This window comes from Elephas maximus, chromosome 6, assembly GCF_024166365.1.
Source record: "Elephas maximus indicus isolate mEleMax1 chromosome 6, mEleMax1 primary haplotype, whole genome shotgun sequence".
In the NCBI taxonomy this organism is placed as follows: domain Eukaryota; kingdom Metazoa; phylum Chordata; class Mammalia; order Proboscidea; family Elephantidae; genus Elephas; species Elephas maximus.
The window spans coordinates 143,557,951-143,583,561 of record NC_064824.1 but is presented as its reverse complement, the minus strand read 5'-3'; the positions used below and the strand labels follow the sequence as shown (position 1 = coordinate 143,583,561).

Here is a 25,611-nt window from a genome sequence, read left to right as displayed (position 1 = left end):
CCTCAACATAAAGAAAGCAAAAATCCTCACAACTAGTCCAATATGCAACATCATGATAAACAGAGAAAAGATTGAAGTTGTCAAGGATTTCATTTTACTTGGATCCACAATCAACACCCATGGAAGCTGCAGTCAAGAAGTCAAATGATGCATTGCACTGGGCAAACCTGCTGTAGAAGACCTGTTTAAAGTGTTGAAAAGCAAAGATGTCACTTTGAAGACTAAGCGGTGCCTGACCCAAGCCATGGTGTTTTCAATCTCCTCATATGCATGCGAAAGCTGGACAATGAATAAGGAAGAATGATCAAAGAAGAATTGACACCTTTGAACTGTGGTGTTGGCAAAGAATATTGAATATACCGTGGACTGCCAGAAGAAGGAACAAATATGTCTTGGAGTAAGTACAGCAAGAATGCTCCTTAAAAGCAAGGATGGCAAAACTTCATCTCACATACTTTGAACATGTTGTCAGGAGGGATTAGTCCCTGGAGAAGGACATCATGCTTGGTAAGGTAGAGAGTCAGTGAAAGCGAGGAAGACCCTCAATGAGATGGATTGACACAGTGGCTGTAACAACGGGCTCAAGCATAACAACGATTGGCGCAGGACCGGGCAGTGTTTTGTTTTTTGTCCATAGGGTCACTATGAGTCAGAACCGACTCAACAGCACTTAACAACAAAATGATAAAACAAAATAACTTGGTAGAAGGATTGGGAGAAAAAAAAAGGAAGTCTTCTAGAAAGAAAACAAAATGAGTAAATAGGCAAGAGAAGAGAAAACATAAGACAAGTGGAGGTCGTCCAGAGGCCTAACACCCAAGTCTTGGAGTTCCAGATAGAAGAGTGTTTGTAGGGGGGTTGGGGGGCCTGCAATGGAAGGAGCCACAGGACCATGTTCTGGGACTCTGCTGGCCCCACAGACAGCACTCAGGTACTGAGGAGGGAAGGGGCTTGGCCAGGCGCAGAAGGGCCAGGCAGGAGATTCAGGGTGCCAAAGCGTCTAAACCCATGGAGGGGAGACTTGAGAGTGAGCGTGGAGCCCAACAGACATGAACCTAGAAAACCAAGGGGTGTGGGGGCCCTGCAGGTACTGAGGGAGTAGAGGCAGGGCAGAGGAGCCAGGAATGGAGGCTCCAGGTGACATGGACCAGCCCTGGGATTCTCGACAAGAGCAGACGCAGTGGGGGCTAGAGGTAAGAGGTGGGTGGGGTCAAGAGGTAGGGGTTGAAGTGAGAGGTGGGGGAGACATGGAGGAGGTAGGGGGAGGGGAGATGTGGGGGAATGTGGGGGTTGGGGGACATGGGGGTGAGGGGAGAGGTGGGGGAAACATGGGAGGTGGTGGGGGTGAGGGGAGAGGTGGGGGAATGTGGGGGAAGGAAAAGCCCATGACTGGGTGCTGGTGGGAGTGACCAGAAGTGTGGGACTGACTAAGGGGGCAGGGGGAGATGAGGATTTGAGCCACGGTGGAAGTCGAGGCTTGGCCCTCATCTTGGACGGGAAAAAAAAAAGCAAGTTAACTGTTAAAGTTTTTGTAATAAAGTAGGAAAAGAGAGTGAATGTTCAGAACCTTGAGAGTAGCCAGGGGCTCAAGCTTGGGACCTGACCTCACCTTCGACCTCCCACTCATCCTGAGACGGGCCAAAAATCCAGCACCTTCCATTTCAAATGCCCGCCCCACCATCAAGGGCCTCTCCCGCTGCACTCCGGCCACCTGCTGTCCACCCTTCCCACTGCAGCGTGGAGACTAGGTGGGGGACTGGATGATGGTCCCAGGTTCCCTTCCAGCCCAGGAGCCCTGGTAGCACAGTGGTTAAAGCACTCGGCTGCTAACCGAAAGGTTGGTGGTTTGAACCCACCAGCTGCTCTGCGGAGAAACACGTGGCAGTCAGCTTCCATAAAGATGACAGCCTTGGAAATCCTATGAGGCAGTGTACTCTGTTCTACAGGGCTGCTATGAGTCAGAATCAACTTAACGGTAGTGAGCTTGGTTTTCCCGTCCAGCCCAGACCCCATCAAAGCCGAGGATCCAGTCAGACTCAGCAGTGCCTGCACCGTCCATGCTGGACTGGCTGTACCTTCTAGGGGTCCCCAGATGAGGGTGAAGCAGGTGGAGAGGGAAGGAGGGACCCAGGGGCACGTAAAGCAGCCCTCAGAGCACCTTCATCTTCCTCTGGTCTGTAGCCACAGTCCCGTCAGTCACCATGCCAGAGCCCATGGCGTGCTCCAGAAAGCCGTCCAGCTTCTCGCCATCGTGCTCCCCACTGGAGCCTGAGGTCTCCACCAAGACGTAGAACGGACTTTCTGGAATGAACAAGAAAAGCCAGTGAGCCGAGGTCTGGGCATGGATCAGAGGTCAGAGGCCAGAGCAGCTCTTTAAAATCCACCCCTGTGTCCCTCATACCACCTCGCACACCCCCCAACCCCAGCATCTCTAGGCCTTAGCATCCATTACTCTCCCTTAATGCCAGCGGAAGTCTCTGGGGGCAGGAAGCCCTCGCTCTGGCTGAACGTCAGACAGTGGAAAAGGTAAGTCTTTCCAGGAAGGTCAAAGATCATCTCAGGAACTTCCTGGATGACTCATCAACTCTTCCATAGGAAGCATCAAACAGTTTACACCCCTGAATTGTTTCAGCCCCTTACCTCAAAATCCTCACCTTGGTATGTTCCCCAATTCACAACTATTACATCATGACCATACCCAACCCTAAAGCAGCCTCCACATGGGAAAGACACCTTACATACAACTCCATAGCCGCATAAATACCTGGCCGTGCACAGTTGCAGCCATGAGGGTAAACTCCACCTGGAGAGCGGGTGCTGGATGGAAGGGCTCTGGGTCACGATGACCACATGGGGCTGCTGTGCCCATCCAGGACACCTGCCTACAGGCCTCTTACTGTGTGGATCCAACAAACTTCTCACGTGAGCGGGGGGGAGTCCTCATCAGAAAAGGAACCCCCTGTAAATCCACACTCAACCCCAAAAGTGACATCATGAAGCCCCCCGCCTTCCGTCACCCCTCACAGTGGGTTCCTGGCCTAGGGAGCTTCCTTCCAACGGGCTGACTCCACCATGACCACATGGCAGTCACAGGGAGACGCTGGGAGAATGGGGTTAGAGGGTCTATGGCCCCCGAGGCTGGAATACCTCATGCAAAAGGTCATACTTTTTACCTCATTGTCTGTTTTTCTTAATTTAAAAAGTTATTTTTAAACTATTTTTATATTTAAACTACTTGGAAAGTTTAAAAATTGAAACATGCATTACTAAGTTATTTAGAAATGTTTTTAATATTTTTTAAAAATTAGAATATTTTACTTAAATATATATTTAACATATTAAACTCAGTGAATTTATTTTTTTCAAGGCTACTGTGAATGTTTTTAATATTTTAAACATTAGCATATTTATATAAATATATATTTAACGTATTAAACTTAGTAAGTTTTTTTTTTTTTCCAAGCCTCCCGTGAGTTTCTTTTCTACATGGATTGAAATCAACAGATGAGAGTGTACTGATGCACAGTCCTCTCCTGCAGCATTCTGTTGAGATTTCTCCCAGGAAAACGTGATACCCTCCTACAATGACCCCACGGTTCAGACGCTGCCATTTTTCCTCGCTGACACAGAAATTCTGCTCTTGAACATGTCACAGGTCCCACAGGACCCTAGGAGGTTTTGGTAAGTCACTGGCTCTTTTTCCCATTGTAGAAGTAAAATATGCATATAAAAAGAGATTTAGAAAACAAAAAAAAGTAAAATTGAAAAAGAAAAATCTCCCAGCTTGCCAAAAATGTTGTTGTTGTCCTCAGTTGTCATTCGAATGGGCCCGTGACTCACAATGACCCTGTGCACGGTGAACAGAAGGCTGCCCCGTCCTGCATCGTCCCCGTGACGGGTTGTGGTCTGGACCACTGAGACTCAGGGTTCTCACTGACCGATTTCAGAACTAGGTCGCAAGGCCTTTCTTCCTAGCTCATCTTCATCTAGAAGCTCTGCTGAAGCCTAGCCAGCAGCACAGCAACGCACAAGCCTGCACTGATAAACGGGGCACACGGGCTGAGAATCCGTCGGCTCTAGCTAGGATTTGCCAAAAACAGCCCCTGTTCATATTTCGACTTAGGTCCTTCCTGTCTTTCTTCTGTACAGGCAAGGAGATTTGCCAAACCACAAACCCAATGAAGGACAGAGCCGTGCCCTGGTCTTTCCCCAAAACGTGATGTTAAGAGAAGCTTTCCTAACATGATGCCCACTGGCCACATGGTGCCCCTCCGGCAGACCCTCACCCACCCGGCAGACTTCTCCTGCCCCTCAACAGACCCTCACCCACCTGGCTGACCCCCACCCACCCTTGCCCTGGCAGACCCTCACCCCCCCAGCAGACCCCCACCTGTCCCCCTGGCAGAACCCCGCCCACCCTCCTAGCAGACCCTTACCCACCCGGCAGACCCCCATCCGCCCACCCAGTGGACCCCTCCCCCACCCAGCAGACCCCCATCCACCCAGCAGCCCCCTCCCCCACCCAGCAGACCCACCATCTGTCCAATGGTTGTATCCTGGCTTATTTCTTTACCATTGGATATTTAGGTTGTTTTCTTTTTTATTACATTAAAAACAGCACCTCGTTCGAAATTTAGGATATAAGGATTGCTCCATATTTAGGATTAGTTCTTGAGGGCAGATTTCCAGAATAGTAATTGCCTAGACCTACAGGTGAACATTTTGAAGACTCTACATTCATAAAGCCAAACTGCTTTCCAAAGCGGTGGATTGGTCTACACTCCCCACTCAGGGGACAGGAGGGCTGGCTGTGCCGGGCTTTTATCTGCTCACGCAGAAAGCGACGCCAAGACCACAGCTTACGCACCTCCTGGACGATGCTACTAGGTGAGAAGACGGGCAGGCCTGTCCTTGGGGCAAACGTTTCTGATGGACACACTGCAGCTGTCCCAAAGTCCCAGAGCAATGGCACAACCGGCAGCACTCAGCTAAACTAATGCGGAGGGAGTGTTTTAAAATGAATGCAACCAAGAATTCCCTACTCATCTGATTACAGTGACTGCCAGCTCATAGAGGGTCTCAATGAGTCAGAATCGACTTGATGGCAGCTGGTAACGGTAACAATAACCAGGGTTATGGTGCTGCTACTGCCTCCTGACCTTGCAGATGGGACAAAGTCTCCGGACTCTGGGTGGTCTGGTGTGTGGCAGGCAGAAAGGGTGGCAGCAGCGGTGTCTCTGTGCCCTGCGGGTCAGTACCTTGGACAGGGCAGGCAAGGTGCAGGTGCTGCCCCACCAGCCGCATGCACTCGGCGTCCATGAACTCGAAGGCAGACAGGATCTCGCCCAGCATCTTCTTGCAGGACATGAAAGCCTGCAGAACTTCAGCGAAGCCAGGACAACCTGCAAAAGGTCGGACAACACCACGTTGGCATGCAGGACAAGGGGACACAAGGCCAGATGAGACGTGGTCAGCTGCCCCCAGACAGGTGCCTTGAGAGCAGGACAAGAGCCCAACCTGTGTGAACAGAGTCCTTGCCACGGGTGGGAGGGGTGCCACGTGGGGACACCCGCTGCCTGCTTGTGTCTCAGATTAAGAAAGTGGTCACCTGAAAATCATCCCAAAGTGCTTGGGAAGGTGAACAGTAGTCAGACAGAAAGGAAGGACCCAGGTGTGTGGAGCAGTCTTGTGGCAAGTCCTTAGAGACGGGTCAGAACGGAATTCTCTTAGCAGAGTCAGTGCTGAAGTTTTACTGGGCTCTTAATGCACTTGGAGTCTCTGGATGTTGCAAACAGTTAACACAGTCACCTGCTAACCTAAAGGTTGGAGGTTCAAGTCCACCAGAGGCACCTCAGAAGAAAGGCCTTCCAAAATATCAGCCACTGACAACTCTATGGAGCAGTTCAACTCTGACACCCATGAGGTCATCATGAGTTGGAATTGACTCCATTACAACTGGTTTGGTCTATTTTTTTATTAATGCATTCAACAAACATTTGCTGAGCTTCCACGAGGTAGCAATGCCCCAGGTGCTGGTGAGGCATCAGCAGAGCCCCCGCCCTGGGGAGCACCATGGAGAAGCAAGGCCGAAAGGAAATGAGGAAACAAGGGCACGTGTCAGCATGTGGCAGGGCTGGAATACCTTCAGGCCAGTGCCCGGCAGGCTTATGTGGGCCGGGGTGGTCCTTCACATGGCCTTTCAGAGTCAGATGGAAGGAAGTGAGAGAGTTACAGGACATGAGAAGAGTGCTCCAGAGAAGATCCAGCAAGTGCAGAGGCCAAGGCCAGCCAGGTGTGCAGGAACAACAGGGCAGTGGCAGGCAGTCAGAGAAGGGACCAGCTCTGAAGATGCAGTTAAGGATGGTTCAAACATGGGGTATGAAGGAAAGAAGGAGGCGAGAGCACAAGGAGGCAAAAGCAGCAGGAAGCACCGGCCACTGTTCACTGAGATGGGGGCTGGGAGAAACAGGTTTGGCAGGACTCTCAGGAGTCGATTTGGACTCTAAGTATTCAGTTTGAGAGTCTTTCAGACAGCTCCATGGTGCTGCCCAGGGGTGGCCAAACAGATGAGAATAGGTTCAGGGTGAGCTCTGGCAGGAAATGAAGCTGCAGATGGAATGTGAGCCATCAATCTGGATGACTTCCCCAGAAAGGCAGTCTGGAGAGAGGAATGTCAGGACTGAGCCGGGGATCCTTGCATGCCAGGTCAGGAAGGGGAGGGGAAGGAAAGGAACCTGGTGGCGGGGGGGGGGGGGGGAAGGCGGTGAGGAAAGGAGGCCTGAGGGGGTGGTGAGGAGGAAGAGGAGCACCAAAGAGACAGGGTCATGCCAGAGGCTGAATAAGCAGGAGCTGTGAGAACTGACCACCAGGCGGGCAATGGGGAGGGCTTTATGGGCCCTGGCAAGAGCAGGATTAATGGTTGTGGAGAAGTGGAGCCAAACCCTGAGTAAAGACAGGGGAAAAGGCTTCTGTCCTGTGAAGGGGAACTAGGCTATTTGGTCCCATGCCCACTGAAAACAGTGAGAATTGCTGAACAAAAAAATCAAAACTAAAAGCATTGAAGAATGCCAAGAGAGAAAAGAAATGAAGGCTCAATTTGGAGAAACTCAGTGCCATGGGGGGCAGGGCCAGCACCAAGACCAGAGCCACTCTTGCCCAGACGGCACGTGCCACACCAAGAAGAGTTAGCCTTGGGCTTCAACAACTTGCTCAAGGTGAGGAATCTAACAGGAGATCCTTCCCACAGGACTACATCCTCTGGGTAAGGGTGAACCGGAAATAAGCCTGATTCTCACCCATCCCAAAAGACTGCAGGGGAAGTTGTCTTAGTGCTGAACAGAACAAGAGAAAAAAAGAAAGGGAAAAAGAAAAACTTTCTACCGATAAATTGTGACCATGGATTGGCCCTTGTGCTGACTGCAGAGTAGGTTCTCGTTCCCTGTGTGGTTCATAGAAAGTCAAGGCCATGAACTTCCAGACTGGTAGGATCCACAGCCACCTAGCAGAAGCAAATGTGAATCCTCTCTGGGGGAAGGCACCTTCACCCTCAGCCTCTCAGAATCCCCACAAATAATTCTTCAATGGCAATGAGCCGCATACTACCAAAGATAACGAAGCACACAAGGAAATAGGCACCATGAGGAAGAACAAGCAGAGACAACAGACAGTTAAAACAGACCACAGATACTTGAAAAAAAGGGTTCATCATATTATAAAATAGTTACACTAATTATGTTTAAAGAAAGAAATCATGAGCTTAAAAGCATCTGAAAGGAGACATGGATTGGACTGGATAATGGGTTAGAGAGGGGCGTTGGTGAGGAGCGAGCTTCTTGGATCAGGTGGACACTTGAGACTATGTTGGCATCTCCTGCCTGGAGGGGAGATGAGAGGGTAGAGGGGGTTAGGAGCTGGTGAAATGGACACGAAAAGAGAGAGTGGAGGGAGGGAGCGGGCTGTCTCATTAGGGGGAGAGTAATTGGGAGTGTGTAGCAAGGTGTATATGGGTTTTTGTGTGAGAAACTGACTTGATTTGTAAACTTTCAAAGCACAATAAAAATTATTTTAAAAATATCTGAAAGGAATAGAAAACTATAAAAAATAATATTGAAAATTTGTAAAACAACCAAATAAAATGTCTAGAAATGAAAACTATAATTATATTAAGAACTCAAAAGACAGGAAAAAAAAACCCTCCATGGATGGGTTTGGCGGTATATTAAACACAGCAGAAGGGAACCTTCATGAACTAGAAGACAGATCAGAAGAAATGACCCAGAATGCAACACAAAGTAAAAGAAAAGATGGAAAATACAGAAGAGAGGTTATGAGAGAGGGCAGACTAAAAACTTCCAACATATGTTTAATTACAGCCCAAAAGGGGGTGGGGGGGAATGGGCCATATTCAAAGAGGTAATAGCTAAGAAGTTTCTGGAACTAATAAAAGGCATCCATCCAAGTATTTAAGAAATTCAACAAATTCCAAGGCAGAGATAAAAAGAAATGTATACTCATACACAACATAATGAAAACTGTAGTAAACCTAAGATAAAGAGGAAAATCTTTAAAGTGGCTCCCCCCTCCAAAAAAAAAAAAAAACAGAATACCTTTGAAGCAGTAGCAGTTAGGTGACAGCTGACTTCCCACCAACAACAGTGGAAGCCAGAAAACACTGGAATGTGTTTTCAATGGGATGAAAGAAAGTAAATGCCAATACAGAGCAGGATTCCACATGGAAGACCTGACGCTAGAAGGAATGAAGAGCAAAGAAAGTGGTCAGTAAAATAAAAATTACGATCAGACGAACTAAAAAAAAAAAAAAAACTAGATAGAATTAAAAACATGACAAGAATAACATGCAAGTTGGGAGGGGGTAAACAGAGTTAAAATATTCTAAGATTCTCAAAACTTCAGAAGACAAATGTATTGATTGGATTTAGATTTAGTAAGTCAATTATAGGAGTCACTGCGTGGTGCAGATGGCTAATGTGCTCAGCTGCTAAACAAAAGGTTGGAGGTTCCAGTCCATCCAGAAGTGCTGCAGAAGAGAGGCCTGGTGACCTATTTCTAGAAAACCAGCCAGTGAAAACCCAGTGGAGCACATTTCTACTCTGACACACTTGAAGACTCCATGAATCAGAGTCAACTTGGTGGCCACTGGTACTGGTACTGGTACTGGTACTGGTACTGGTACTGGTGCCAGTACTGGTGCTGTAGAAGACTAGTGCTTAAGGACAAGAGTCTCTATTTCTCAGCTCTGTACAAGCCTAAGCTGGAACCAAAGCTCTTTGGTGTGTCATCGGACGTTCTGTAGCTTCACATGTGTTTGCTGTCAGCTCCTGAGGTCTTTGGTCAAGAGCACCGGCTCACCTCAAACCCAGGGAAAGAGCAACAGAGCGGTGAGCAGATAAAGGGCCAAAACGAGCAATTTGTTAAAAAACACTCTGTCCCCAACGGAAAAATGGAACATCTCCAGGGAAGAACAAATTAGAGACTATAGAAAGAAGGTCCCAATGATGAAAACTCTACTCCGGGCTCTCAAGGAAGCACTGAAGGAAAAACAGTAAGATGACCAATAAAAGGTACAGCTAAGGATTTTCAGAATTTGCTCTTGAACATCGTGTAGCTAAAGCGAAAGGAAGAAATGATGAAGTAAAAGAGATGAACAGAAGAAGATTTCAAAGGATGGCTCAAGAAGACAAAATATTATAATGACATGTGCAAAGACCTGGAGATGGACCAAAAGGGAAGAACATGCTCTGTGTTTCTCAAGCTGAAAGAACTGAAGAAAAAATTCAAGCCTCGAGCTGCAATACTGCAGGATTCTATAGGGAAAATGGAAACCCTGGTGGGGTAGTGGTTAAGAGCTACAGGTGCTAACCAAAAGGTCAGCAGTTTGAATCCACCAGGCACTCCTTGGAAACCCTATGGGGCAGTTCTACTCTGTCCTATAGGGTTGCTGTGAGTCAGAGTCGACTTGACTGCAACAGGATTTTATAGGGAAAATATTAAACGACTCTGAAAGCACCAAAAGAAGATGGGAGGAATACACAGAGTCACTATACCAAAAAGAATTAGTTGACAATCAACCATTTCAGGAGGTACCATATGAGCAGGAACCAACAGTACTAAAGGAAGAAGTTCAAGCTGCACTGAAGGCATTGCTGAAAAACGAGGCTCCAGGAATTGATGGAGTACCAATTGAGATGTTTCAACAAACGGAAGCAGTCCTGGAAATACTCACTCGTCTATCCCAAGAAATCTGGAAGACGTCTACTGGGCCAACAAACTGGAAGAGATCTATATTTATGCTTATTCCCAAGAAAGGTGATCTCACCAAATGCAGAAATTATCAAAAGATATCATTAATATCACATACAAGTAAAAAGCGGCTGCAGCAGTGTGTCAACAGGGAACTGCCAGAAATTCAAGACAGATTCAGAAGAGGACGAGGAACCAGGGATATCATTGCTGATGTCAGATGGATTGTGGCTGAATGCAGACAATATCAAAAAAGATGTTTACCTGTGTTTCATTAACTATGCAAAGGCATTCGACTGTGTGGATCATAAAAAAATTATGGACAACACTGGGAAGAATGGGAAGTCCAGGACACTTAATTGTGCTCATAAGGAATCTGTACACAAATCATGAGGCAGGCGTTCAAACCGAACAAGGGGATACTGCGTGTTTTAAAGCCAGGAAAGGTGTGCATCAGGGTTGTATTCTTTCAGCACTCCTATTTAATCTGTATGCTGAGCAAATAACCCGAGAAGCTGGACTATATGAAGAACGAGGCATCAGGATTGGAGGAAGACTCATTAACAACCTGTATTATACAGATGACACAACCTTGCTTGCTGAAAGTGAAGAGGACTTGAAGCGCTTACTGATAAAGATCAAAGACCACAGCCTTCAGTATGGATTACATCTCAACATAATGAAAACAAAAATCCTCACAACTGGATCAATAAGCAACGTCATGGTAAATGGGGAAAAGATCGAAGTTGCCAAGGATTTCATTTTACTTGGATCCACAATCAACACCCATGGAAGCAGCAGTCATGAAATCAAAAGACACGTTGCATTAGGCAAATCTGCTGCAAGAGACCTCTCTTTAAAGTGTTGAAAAGCAAAGATGTCACCTTGAAGACTAAGGTGCACGTGACCCAAGCCATGGAATTTTCAATCACCTTCTGTGCACATGAAAGATGGACGATGAAAAAAGAAGACCAAAGAAGAATTGATGCCTTTGAATTGTGGTGTTGGAGAAGAATATTGAATATACCATGGACTGCCAAAAGAACGAACAAATTTGTCTTAGAAGAAGTACAACCAGAATGTTCCTTAGAAGCAAGGATGGTGAGACTATGTCTCACATACTTTTAACAGGTTGTCATCAGGAATCAGTTCCCAGAGAAGGACATCATGCTTGGTAAAGTAGAGGGTCAGCAAAAAAGAGGAAGACCCTCTATGAGATGGACTGCCATAGTGGCTGCAACAATGGGCTTAAGCATAACAAAGATTGTGAGGATAGCGCAGTGCCAGGCAGTGTTTCATTCTGTTGTACATGGGGTCACTATGAGTTGGAACTGACTCAATAGCACCTAACAACAACAAGGATTTTCAGAGCAGATCTCAGTTAAAAACAGCATACACGCCTGTGTCCGCACAAGTGAGAGCCCACAGGCCTGTCCCTCTGGTTGAAGACATGAGATCACTGTGGAGTCTCAAGAGCAGGAGGAGGTGCTGAGCCAGCATCTCTCAGGCTCACTGGCCTGGCATCGGCTGAACTTCACCAACAGATGACATGAGAGAAAGCAGAACCAACGGACTAGAAAAGCGGTCAAGAGAGCAGACTTCATGAATAATGGGAGGATCAGAAAGTAGAAGAGACCAGCACAGGTGAACAGGTACAGAAATTAATGGAGCTTCTTGGGTCAGAAACCTTACTCATCGACGTGGAGGGAGTGGCCATGTGTTCACCTGTGAGCATTGTCCTGGAGAAGGTGTTCCCGCTGCACATACATCTGGATTCAGGCTTCTGAGTGTGGGGATGCGCCAGGGGCTGACACCTCGGCAACACTGAAGGACATGGAGACTGAGTGCTCTCTCTCACATTTGAGAAGTAGAGGGGCTCGGGAGAGCGCTCCAGGGGCTCAGAAACACGAGGCTCCCCACAAGACCATGAGCACAGCAATCTCGCCCATCCAATCCCCGCCTTTGAAGGTGGAGTGTCATCTCAAGGCAAAAATGACCGAACACAATGCCAATAAAACCTCTCACCTATGGAGCTGTCTCTGAGAAGCAACAGGTGACTGCAATGGGGAATTTCATGTGCCCCCTTGGCTGGGCAGAGGTGCCCAGTCTAGGTTTGCTGTGAAGGCATTTTGCTGATGGGATTCATGTCTATAATCAATTGGCTGAGGTAAAGCAGATCACCCTCCATCTGTGTGTGGGCCTCGTCAATCAGTAGAAGGCCTTAAGAGCAAAAACTGAGGTCCCACTGAGAAGGAATTCTGCCTCAAGACTGTGACACAGAAACCCTGCCAGTTTCCAGCCCACTGCCTACCCCATGCGTCTGTCAGTTTGTCGTACTGTGGGGGCTTGTGTGTTGCTGTGAAGGTGGAAGATATGCCTCTGGTATTCAAATATCAGCAGGCTCATCCATGGAGAAGAGGTTTCAGCTGAGCCTCCAGACTAAGACAGACTAGGAAGAAGGGCCCATTGGTTTCATTCTGAAAAGAATTAACCAGTGAAAACCTTATGAATAGCAGCAGAACATTGTCTGTAGAGGGCCAGCGAAAAAGAAGAAGACCTCCAACGAGATGGATTGACCCAGTGGCTTCAACAATGCTCAAGCATTACGATTGTGAGGATGGCACAGGACCAGGCAGTGTTTCATTCTCTTGTACATCGGGGTCGCTATGGAACCGATGCAGCGGCACCTAACAACGACAGCAGCATGGCTATGGACTTTGGACTCAAGACCACTGGTGTTTCTAGCCTGCCTTCTGAACTGTGAATGCTGGACGTGCCAGGACCCACACTCATATGAGACAATTCCTTAAAATCAGTCTCTCTTCCTCTGTATATGCGCATACAGCCATATCATTTATATATATATAATTGTTGTTGTTGTTGGGTGACGTTGAGTGGATTCTAACTCCTAACACCCCCATGTGACAGAGTGGAACTGCCCCCCTGGGTTTTCTTGGTTGTAACCTTTACAGAAATAGATCTCCAGGTGTTCCTGCTGCAGAGTCGCTGGTGGGTTTGAACCACAACCTTTTGTTTAGCAGCCAAACACTTAACAACTGCATCGCCAGGACGCCTTATGCGTGTGTATATATATTGAGTACATATGTGTGTACACACACACTCATAATACATACATAATCTCTATTTCTATCTCTAGGTGTCCCTGGGTGGTGCAACCCGTGAAAATACTCGGCTGCTAACTGAAAGGTTGGAGGTTCACGGAGATTAAAGGGAGACGGCAATCAAATGCTGTGTGTGAACATCATTTGGGTCTTGGACCCAAAAAGTTACACATTTGTTTCTCGTTATTTGTGGCAGTTTTGTCCCATAAAGTCATGGCAAACACTGAATTAGCGAGTGCTGGTCCAGTGCTCCAGGGGAAATGCAGGTAGGTTCCCGCGAGTCTCTGGTCACAACATTCTCATCGGTCGCCCAACATGGAACCTCGTTTATGTGGATTTCTGTTTATGACACCTTATTTAATATATACTGTTGATTGGTTAACACTGGACTCACAGCCAACAGTGCCATAACTCAGGCCTGGAGGAGGGTTATCTAACACGGGTATTTTCTCCTTAAGGCACATCGCAGCCTTCCTGTGCTCAGGAACACTAGACAGCACCTCAGTGCTACGCTCAGGGTTTATTTAAGCAGCAAAACCACCACCAAAAAGCACAAAAATGTGAAAAACGCAGCACTAAATAGGTGGAGAACAGGATGCTTGTTTGCAGCACGAGAGCTGAAGCGAGAAGGCAGAGCGTCGCCTTGTTCCATCTCAGCCAGGTGTCTCAAGTTTTTTACTGCTCTGGCCTTGCACATGAATGACCCCAAAAGTGCGGCTAGTATGGATTTTGGGGTGACAAATTTTAGTGAGGAGGTGAATTTGCAAATGAAGGTCGACCTTAATTACCACTTACAGATTGAGTATGTTTGAATGTAGACTGTGTATCTGACATTTTTCAATCAATGTGAAATTGCTCATATATGACAGTGGTGCACCCAGAATGCTCCTTAGAAGCGAGGATGGCAAGACTTCGTCTCACATACTTTGGACATGTTATCAGAAGGGACCAATCCTTGGAGAAGGACATCATGCTTGATAAAGTGGAGGGTCAGCGAAAAAGAGGAAAACCCTGAATGAGATGGATTGACACAGTGGCTGTGACAATGGGCTCAAACACAGCAACAATTGTGAGGATGGCACAGGACGGGGCAGGGTTTCGTTCTGTTGTACACAGGGTCACTATGAGTCAGAACCGACTTGATGGCAACTACCAACAACAACGACAAATGATAGTGGTATTTTAGTTCTGTAGGAGAATACCCTTGCTTTTATAGGACACATGCTAAAATCATCAGGGGTGAAATGACATACGGTCTGGAACTTATTGTCTAATTGTTCAGAAAGTAAAATACAGGCAGTCCCCAGATTACAAATGAGTTCTGTTCCTAAGTCTGTCTTTAAGTCAAATTTGTACCTAAGTCAGAACAGTTAGGTATAGTCCGTATCTAACACCAGTCAGTCAAATGTTTGTCTTAGTATACAGAATATGCTGTACCTTTCTATGCACAAAAAAATTAAAGAAATAATTTCAGATACACTAAAACATAGTTAACATAATTATACAGTAATAGTAATAATGTTTTGATGGGCATCGCCAAGTAGTACCAGTTTATTATTAACCATTGTAAACCGCACACACAAAAAAACCAAACCTCTAGCCATCGAGTCGATTCTGACTCATATTGGCCCTGTAGGACAGAGTAGAACTGCCCCATAGGGTTTCTGAGGAGCCGCTGGTGGACAGGAACTATCGACCTTTTGGTTAGCAGCTGAGCTCTTAACCACTGCACCACCAGGGCTCCTGACTCATTCTATGTGTCTGTAATTTTTAATATACTAGGTTGTATGTTTTTTTTTTTTTATGGGGGTTGGTTCATAACCATGGGTTGTAGGTAAGCTGGATGCCCCCAACCCAGAGACTGCCTCTATACGTATACATATATGTAGAGGTTTAATGTTAACGGTAATGAAGTGGAATGCATAAACATCAATATACTATGCATTAGTGAGCTGAAATGGGCTGGTATTGACCATTTTGAATTGGACAATCATATGGTCTACTATGCCAGGAATGGCAAGTTGAAGAGGAATGGTGTTGCATTCATCGTCAAAAAGAACATTTCAAGATCTATCCTGAAGTACAATGCTGTCAGTGATAGGATAATACCCGTATACCTATAAGCAAGACCAGTTAATACGACTATTATTCAAATTTATGCACCAACTACCAAGGCCAAAGATGAAGAAATTGAAGATTTTTACCAACTTCTGCAGCCTGAAATTGATCGAACATGCAATCAGGATGCAACAGTAAATTACTGGTGACTGGAATGTGAAAGCTGCAAAGAAGAAGGATTGGTAGTTGGAAAATACAGCCTTGGTGATAGAAAGGATGTCGGAGATCGCATGACAGAATTTTGCAAGACCAATGACTTCTTCACTGCAAATACCTTTTTTCAATAACGTAAACGGCAACTATACACGTGGACCTTGCCAGACGGAATACACAGGAATCAAATCCACTACATCTGTGGGAAGAGAGAATGGAAAAGTTCAATACCACAGTCAGGACATGGCCAGGGGCCAACTGCAACATACCACCAATTGCTCATGACCAAGTTCAAGTTGAAACTTAACAAAATTAGAACAAGTCCATGAGAGCCAAAGTATGACCTTGAGTATATTCCACCTGAATTTAGAGACCATCTCAAGAATAAATTTGATGCATCAAACACTAATGACTGAAGACTAGATGAGTTGTAGAATGACATAAAGACATCATACATGAAGAACCAAGAGGTTATTAAAAAGACAGGAAAGAAAGAAAAGACCAAAATGGGTGTCAGGAGAGGCTCTGAAAGTTGCACTTGAATGTAGCGTAGCTAAAGCGAAAGGAAGAAATGATAAAGTAAAGGAACTGAACAAAAGACTTCAATGGGTGGCCCAAGAAGACAAAGTATTAAAATCAAATGCACAAAGACTGGGAGATAGAAAATCAAAAGGGAAGAACACGCTCAACATTTCTCAAGCTGAAAGAAATGGAGAAAAAATTCAAGCCTTGAGTTTCAATATTGAAGGATTGTACAGCGAAAATATTAAATGACACAAGAAGCATCAAAAGAAGATGAAAGGGATACACAGAGTCACTCTACCAAAAAGAATTGGTCGACATTCAACCATTTCAAGAGGTAGCATATGGTCAAGAACCAATGGTACTGAAGGAAGAAGTCCAAGGTGCACTGAAGGCATTGGGGAAAAATAAGTCTCCGGGAACTGAAGGAATACCAATTGAGATGTTTCAACGAACGGATGCAGAGCCGGAAGCACTCACTCACCTACGCTAAGGAATTTGGAAGACAGCTACCTGACCAACCAACTGGAAGAGATCCATATCTGTATCCATTCCAATGACAGGTGATCCAAAAGAATGTGGAAATTATCAAACTATATCATTGACATCACATACAAGCAAAATTTTGCTGAAGATCATTCAAAAGTGGTGGCAGCAGCACATCAACAGGGAACTGCCAGAAATTTAAGCCAGATTCAGAAAGGGACGTGGAACAAGGGATAGCATTGCTGACGTCAGACAGATCCTGGCTGAAAGCACAGAGCACCAGAAAGATGTTTGCCTGTGTTTCTTTGACTATGCAAAGGCATTCGACTGTATGGGTCATTACAAATTATGGGTAACATATGAAGAATGGGAATTCCAGAACACTTAATTGTGCTCATGAGGAACCTGTACTTAGACCAAGGAGCAGTCATTCAAATAGAACAAGGGGATAACTGCGTGGTTTAAAGTCAAGAAAGGTGTGCATCAGGGTTGTATCCTTTCACCATACTTATTCAATCTGTAGGGTCACTATGAGTCAAAACCGACTCGGTGGCAAGAGGTTTTTGGATTCAATCTGTATGCTAAACAAATAATCCAAGAAGCTGGACTGTATGAAGAAGAATGGGGAATCAGGATTGGAGGAAGACTCATTAACAACCTGCATTATGCAGATGACACAACCTTGCTTGCTGAAAGTGAAGAGGTCTTGAAGCATTTACTGATGAAGATCAAAGACTACAGTCTTCAGTATGGATTACATCTCAACATAAAGAAAACAAAAATCCTCACAACTAGACCAATAAGCAACATCATGATAAACAGAGAAAAGAGTGAAGTTGTCAGGGATTTCATTTCGCTTGGATCCACAATCAAAACCTATGGTAGCAGCTGTCAAGAAATCAAACAACATATTGCATTGGGCAAATCTGCTGCAAAAGACCTCTTTAATGTGTTCAAAAACCAAGGTGTCACTTTGAGGACTTAGGTGCACCTGACCCAAGCTATGGTGTTTTCGATCTCTTCATATGCATATGAAAGCTGGACAATGAACAAGGGAGACCAAAGAAGAAGGGACGCTTTTGATTTTGGTGTTGGTGAAGAATACTGAATACACCAGGACTGCCAGAAGTGCAAACAAACCTGTCTTGGAAGAAGTACAGCCAGAATGCTCCTTAGAAGCAAGGATGGTGAGACTTTGTCTCACACACTTTGGGCATATTAATCTGGAGGGACCAGTCCCTGGAGAAGGACACCATGCTTGGTAAAGTAGACGGTCAGTGAAAAAGAGGAAGACCCTCGATGGGATGGATTGACACAGTGGCTGCAACAATGGGCTGCAACGATTGTGGGGACGGCACAGGACTCGGCAGTGTTTCATTCTGTTGTACATAGCATCACTACGAGCTGGAACTGACTCGATGGCACCTAACAACAACAGCAACAAGCACCTTGGATGAAAGTCCTCAGGATCTACTTCTGAAAATTGAACCATTGAAAACTTTATGGAGACAAATTTGAAAACCTAGATGAAATGGACAAATTTCTAGAAACACACTACATGCCTAAACTAACACAAACCGAGGTAGAAAAACTAAACCCCTAACGAAAGAAGAGATTGAAGTGGTAATTAAAAAAACTTCCAACAAAAAAAAGCCCTGGCCTGGATGGCTTCACTGGAGAATTCTACCAAACTTTCAGAGAAGAGTTAACACCAGTACTACTAAAGGTATTTCAGAGCATAGGAAAGGAATATTCCTGAACTCATTCTACGAAGCCAGCATAATCTTGATACCAAAGCCAGGTAAAGACGCCAGAAAAAAAAGAAAATTGCAGACCAATATCCCTCATGAACACAGACGCAAAACATCCTCAACAAAATTGTAACCAATAGAATTCAGCAGCATATCAAAAAAATAACTCATCATGATCAAGGGGGATTCAAACCAGGTATGCAGGGAAGGATACCTGGTTTATTATGCAGGGATGGATAAACATTAGAAAATCAATCAATGTAATCCATCACATAAATAAAACAAAAATAAGAACCATACGATCTTATCAATTGATGCAGAAAAGGCATTTGGCAAAGTCCAGTACCCATTCCTGATTTTAAAAAAAACCTCAGCAAAATAGGAATAGAAGGGCAATTCCTCAACATAATAAAAGGTATTTATACAAAGCCAACAGCCAACATCATCCTAAATGGAAAGAGACTGAAAGCATTCCCTTTGAGGACAGGAACCAGACAAGGATGCCCTTTATCACCACCCTTATTCAACACTGTGCGGGGGGTCCTAGCCAGAGAAATAAGGCAAGAAAAAGTAAAAAAGGGCATCCAAATTGGTAAGGAAGAAAAAGTATTCCTATTTGCAGATGATATGATCTTATACACAGAAAACCCCAAAGGATCCACAAGAAAACTACTGGAACTAATACAAGATATCAGCAAAGTATCAGGATAAAGATAAACATAGAAAAATCAGTTGAATTTCTCTAGACTAACAAATAGAACTTTGAAAAGGAAATCACCAAATCAATATCATCTACAATAGCCCCCAAGAAGATCAAGTGCTTAGGAATAAATCTAACCAGAGACATAAGAGACCTATACAAAGAAAACTACAAGACACTACCGCAAAAAAAAAAGAAAAAGAAAGAAACCCACGTAAGTGGAAAACATACCATGTTCATGAACAGGAAGACTCAACATTGTGAAAATGTCAACTCTACCCAAAGTGATCTACAGATACAATGCAATCTTGATTCAAATTCAAACTACATTTTTCAAAGAGATGGAGAAACAAATCAGCAACTTCATATGGAAAAGAAAGAGGCCTCGAATAAGCATTACTTAAGAAGAACAAAGTGGGAGGCCTCACACTACCTGATTTTAGAACCTATTATACCGCCAGAGTAGTCAAAACAGCCTGGTACTGGTACAACAACAGATACATAGACCAATGGAACAGAATTGAGAACCCGTACTTAAATCCATCCACCTATGAGCAGATGGTATTTGACCAAGGGCCAATGTCCATTAAACGGAGAAAAGACAGTCTCTTTAACAAATGGTGCTGGTATAACTGAATATCCATCAGTAAAAGAATGAAACAAGACCCATCCCTCACACCATGCACAAAAACTAACTCAAAATGGATCAAAGACCTAAATATAAAATCTAAAATGGTAAAGATCATGGAAGAAAAAACAGGGCACCGGGAGCCCTAACACATGGCATAAATAGTATACGAACCATAACTAACAATGCACAAATACCAGAAGAGAAACTAGATAACTGAAAAACTCCTAAAAATCAAACACTTATGCTCATCGAAAGATTTCACCAAAAGAGTAAAAAGATGACCTACAAACTGGGAAAAAATTTTCAGCTACGACATATCTGATAAGTGCCTAATCTCTAAAATCTTACAAGATACTGCAACACCTCAACAACAAAAAGACAAATAATGCAATTAAAAAATAGGCAAAGGATATGAACAGACACGTTACCAAAGACGTTCAGGAAGCTGACAGACATACGAGGAAATGCTCATGATCACGAACCATTAGAGAAATGCAAATCAAAACTACCATGAGATACCATCTCATCCCAACAAGGCTGGCACTAATCTAAAAACACAAAATAATAAATGTTGGAGAGGTTGTACAGCGACTAGAACCTTATGCACTGCTGGTGGGAATGTAAAATGGTACAACCACTTTGGAAAACAATTTGGTGCTTCCTTAAAAAGCTAGAAAAGAAGTACCATATGATTCAGCAATCCCACTGCAGGAATATATTCTAGAGGAATAAGAGCTGTCACATGAATAAACAGATGCACACCTATGTTCGTTGCAGCATTATTCACAATAGCAAAAAGGTGGAAACAACCTAGGTGCTCACTAACAGACGAATGGATAAACAAATTACGGTACATACACAGAATGGAATACTACACAACGGTCATGAACAATGAAGAACTCTCGAAACTTTCCATAACACAGATGAATCTGGAGGGCGTTATGCTGAGTGAAATTACTCAATCACAAAAGGACAAATTTTGTATGAGACCACTATTTTAAGAACTCAAGAGGCGGGGCCAAGATGGCAGAAAAGACAAATGCTTCCAGTGAGCCCTCTTACAACAAAGACCAAAAAACACAAGTGAAATGAGTATATTTATGACAAGCTAGGAGCCCTGAACATCAAAGGCAAAGTTAGAAAACAAACTGAATAGCAGGGGAGGAAAAAACGGTTCAGAAGCGGAGAGGAGTTACCAGACCTGAATCACCAGGAGCCCTCAGGCACCATTCCCAGGAGCGGCTGCGGAGGGCTGGTACCAGCATTTGGCTGCGGTTTCCTCAGGCAGAAGCAGCCAGCTGCACAGCCTACTCACAACTCGCAGCGCTCTCTCTTGGCAAAAACTAAGTACTTGCATATATTTTACTGTGCCCCCACCACCCCACCCTCAACCAGGTGGCTGTTGATTTCCCTAGGCCAGAGGTAGGCCCAGAAACCCTGGTGGCAAAGTGGTTAAGTGCTACAGCTGCCAACCAAAGGTTCGGCAGTTCGAATCCACCAGGTGCTCCTTGGAAACTCTATGGGGCAATTCTACTCTGTCCTACACGGTCGCTATAAGTCAGAATCGACTCAACGGCACTGGGTTTGGTTTTTTTTTTTTTTTTTGGAGGTAGGCCCTGTTGAGCACCTAGAGCCATCCTCCCAGCCTTGGAGAAGGAATAAATTCACAATTGGGGGAAAAGATAATTTGCCAGCTCCACTAACCAGGGCAGCTCAGGACAGAAGCAGCTCCTGGCCAGGCATAAACAGTCTGAGGTCTTCTTTGAGTACCTTTTCCCTCTGCATGGACCTGTGTGGGCCTATTTCAGGAGAATAGGCCCTTGTTGGCAGACTACAACTGTTTCAGCTGTGTGTGGAGAGGTGGGTGTTTGATGTTTGACATTGCTTTGCCTTTTAAACGGGGTCCTCACCTACCCACATCAGGAGCCTAAGGACTGGTGGCTTCACTCAGGTCACCCAGCCACCCACGACAGGGGTCCAAGGATAACTGGTACCTCCCAATCCTTAGAACCAAAAACGCTGGGTGCCCTTGGTCGGTCCACAGAACCCACCCACCTGTATGCTCTGGGGAAGAAGGACACACTGTCCTCAGAGACACTTGGGGATGGTTCTCAGCCCACTGCCTTGTTCAAAGCATGACCCCCTGCTGCAACCAGATACTGATACCTACACCAATCACCCCTGCCCCTCTAAGACTGTAGGACAGAGCCTATACCACACACTTGATGATAAGCTATCTGGACACCTAAGCTGAATTCATACAAGAAAAGTGAATGGACTCCTAGACTGATATACCTGATAACAGCTCTAGCCAGCTGGGGGCAGGACATCAGAGCTCCAAAGGAAAAAATAATCAAGGTAGCTCACTCAGGTAACCCATCTGGGCATATCAAAACAAAACAAAGCAAGAAGCTATGATACAGTAAGCAAACATAAAACAAATTAATACAATAACATAGATGGCTCGGAGACAACAGTCGATATTAAGTCACATAAAGAAACAGACGATGATCGCCTCAACAAGCTCTCAAAATAAAGAATCAAGGGATCTTCTAGATGAAAGTGCCTTCCTGGAATTACCAGAGGTGGAATACAAAAGATTAATATACAGAACCCTTCAAGACATCAAGAAGGAAATGAGGCAATATGCAGAACAAGCCAAGGAACACACAGATAAAGCACTTGAAGAAATTAAAAAGGTTATTCAAGAACATAATGAAAAATTTAATAAGCTGGAAAAATCCATAGACAGACAGCAATCAGAAATTCAGAAGATTAACAAAAAAATTACATAAGTAGACAACTCAACAGAAAGTCAGAGGAGCAGAACTGAGCAAGTGGAAGGCAGAATTTCTGCACCTGAACATAAAGCACTTGGCACCAATATATTTGAAGAAAAATCAGATAAAAGAATTTAAAAAAATGAAGAAACCTTAAGAATCATGTAGGACTCTATCAAGAGAAATAACCTACAAGTGACTGGAGTACCACAACAGGGAGGGATAACAGAAAAGAGAGAGAATTGTTGAAGATATGTTGGCAGAAAACTTCCCTGATATCGTGAAAGATGAGAAGGTATCTATCCAAGATGCTCATCGAACTCCACATAAAGTAGATTTTAAAAGAAAGTCACCAAGACATATTATAATCAAACTTGCCAAAACCAAAGATAAAGAGATAATTTTAAGAGCAGCTAGGGATAAACGAAAAGTCACCTACAAAGGAGAATGAATAAGAATAAGCTTGGACTACTCGACAGAAACCATGCAGGCAAGAAGGCAATGGGATGACTTCTATAAAGCTTTGAAGGAAAAAAATTGCCAGCCAAGAATCATATATCCAGCAAAACTGTCTCTCAAATATGAAGGTGAAATTAGGACATTTCCAGATAAACAGAAGCTCAGGGAATTCGCAAAAACCAAACCAAAACTACAAGAAATACTAAAGGGAGTTCTTTGGTTAGAAAATCAATAATATCAGGTATCAGCCCAAGACTAGAACACTGGACAGAGCAATCAGATGTCAACCCAGACAGGGAAATCACAAAAATAAACCAAGATTAAAAAAACACTCAAAAAAGGGAAACAGCATTGTTATTATGTAAAAGAAGACAACATTAAAACAATAAAAAGGGACTAAGAAATGTAGTCATAGATCTCTCATATGGAGAAGAAGACAAGGTGATACAAAGAAATAAAAGTTAGGTTTAAATTTAGAAAAATAGGGGTAAGTATTAAGGTAACCACAAAGGAGACGAACTATCCTACACATCAAAATAAACTACAAGAAAAAAATAGAGACTCACCAGAAACAAAATCAATGATGAATATGAGGAAAAGACAATATTTAAAAATAAACTACTCAGCGCAAAAATTAAGTGGGAAAAAGAAACTCAACAACACACCAAAAAAAGACATCAAAATGATAGCACTAAATTCATATCTATCCATAACTACACCAAATGTAAATGGACTAAATGTACCAACAAAGAGACAGAGCGTGGCAGAATGGATTAAAAAACACGATCCATCTACATGCTGCCTACAAGAGACATGCCTTAGACTTAGAGACACAAACTAAAACTCAAAAGATGGGAAAAAATACATCAAGTAAACAACAATCAAAAAAGAGCAGGAGTGGCAATATTAATTTCTGACAAAATAGACTTTAAAGTTAAATCCATCATAAAGGATAAGGAAGGACACTATATAATGATAAAAGGGACAATACACCAAGAAGATACAACCATATTAAATATTTATGCACCCAACGACAGGGCTGCAAGATACATAAAACAAATTCAATCAGCATTGAAAAATGAGATAGACGGCTCCACAGTAATAGTAGGAGACTTCAACACACCACTTTCAGTGAAGGACAGGACATCCAGAAAGAAGCTCAATAAAGACATGTAAGATCTAAATGCCACAATCAACCAACTTGACCTCATAGACATATATAGAACACTCCACCCAACAGAAGTCAAGTATACTTTCTTTTGTAGTGCACATGGAACATTCTCTAGAATAGACCACATATTAGGTCAAGCCTTAGCAGAATCCAAAACATTAAAATATTATAGGAACTCAAGAAAAGGTTTAAACACAGAAGAAAGTATTCTTTGATGGTTATGAGAGTGGGGAAGGAGGATGAGGGAAATTTAGGAACTAGATAGGGGACAAGGATCAACTCTGGTGAAAGGAAAGACAACACACAATACAGGGGAACTTAGCACAACTGGACCAAAACAAAAGTTAAGAAGTTTCCTGGACACATCCAAACACTTTAAGGGACAGAGTAGCTGGGGCTGGGGCCTGGGGGCCATAGTTTCGGGGAACATCTAGATCAATTGGCATAACAGTGTCTATTAAGAAAATGTTCTGCACCCCGCTTTGGTGAGTAGTGTCTGGGGTCTTAAAAGCTTGCAAGCAGCCACCTAAATGCATCAATTGGTTCCATCCCACTTGGAGAGACAGAGAATGAAGAACACCAAAGACACACACTAGTCCAAGAGACTAAAGGATCACATAAACCAGAGACTCCACCAGCCTGAAACCAGAAGAACTAGATGGTGCCCAGCTACCACCAATGACCACCCTGACAGAGAACACAACAGAGAGTCCCGGATGGAGCGGGAGAAAAATATGGAGCAGAACTCAAATTGACTTTACAAGACCAGGCTTAACAATCTCACAGAGACTAGAGGAGGCCCCAAGCCATAGCACCCAGACGCTCTATTAACCCAGAACTGAAACCATTCCCAAAGCCCACTCTTCAAACAAAGGTTAGACAGGGCTATAAAATAAAAAATAATACACATGAGGACTGTCCTTGTTAGTTTAATCAGATACACAAGACCAAATGGGTAGCTCCTGTCCAGAGGCAGGATGAGAAAGCAGGAAGATACAGGAACTAGTTGAATGGACACAGGGAACCCAGGGTAGAAGAGGGGAGTGTGGGGATTGCAATTAATGTCACAAAACAATATGTATATAAATTTTTGTATGAGAAATTAACTTGAGCTGTAAACTTTCACCTAAAGCATAATAAAAATAAAATAGCACTGTTTACAATAGCAAAAAGATGGAAGCAACCAAGGTGCCCATCAACGGATGAATGGGTAAATAATGGTATATTCACACAATGGAATACTACACATCGATAAAGAGCAGTGAGGAATCTGTGAGACATTTCATAACATGGAGGAACCTGGAAGGCATTATGCTGAGTGAAATTAGTCAGTTGCAAAAGGACAAATATTATATAAGACCACTATTATAAGAACCTGAGAAATAGTTTAAACAGAGAAGAAAACATTCTTTTGTGGTTACGAGGGGGGAGGGAGGGTGGGAGAGGGATATTCACTAA

The 25,611-nt window shown here is 44.1% G+C and overlaps 1 protein-coding gene across 10 annotated transcripts in view; it reads right to left on the bottom strand.

Annotated features, from left to right (window-relative positions):
* D2HGDH (D-2-hydroxyglutarate dehydrogenase) overlaps positions 1 to 25,611 on the bottom strand; it is a 53,746-nt gene that overhangs the window by 14,952 nt on the left and 13,183 nt on the right. For all 10 annotated transcript variants that reach the window (XM_049888731.1, XM_049888738.1, XM_049888732.1 and 7 more), the window contains 2 exons: positions 5,259 to 5,402; positions 2,159 to 2,301 (listed from right to left, as the gene is read on the bottom strand). In XM_049888731.1, coding sequence (XP_049744688.1) covers positions 2,159 to 2,301; positions 5,259 to 5,402 — 287 coding nt within the window. The remainder of the gene's footprint in view (positions 1 to 2,158; positions 2,302 to 5,258; positions 5,403 to 25,611) is intronic.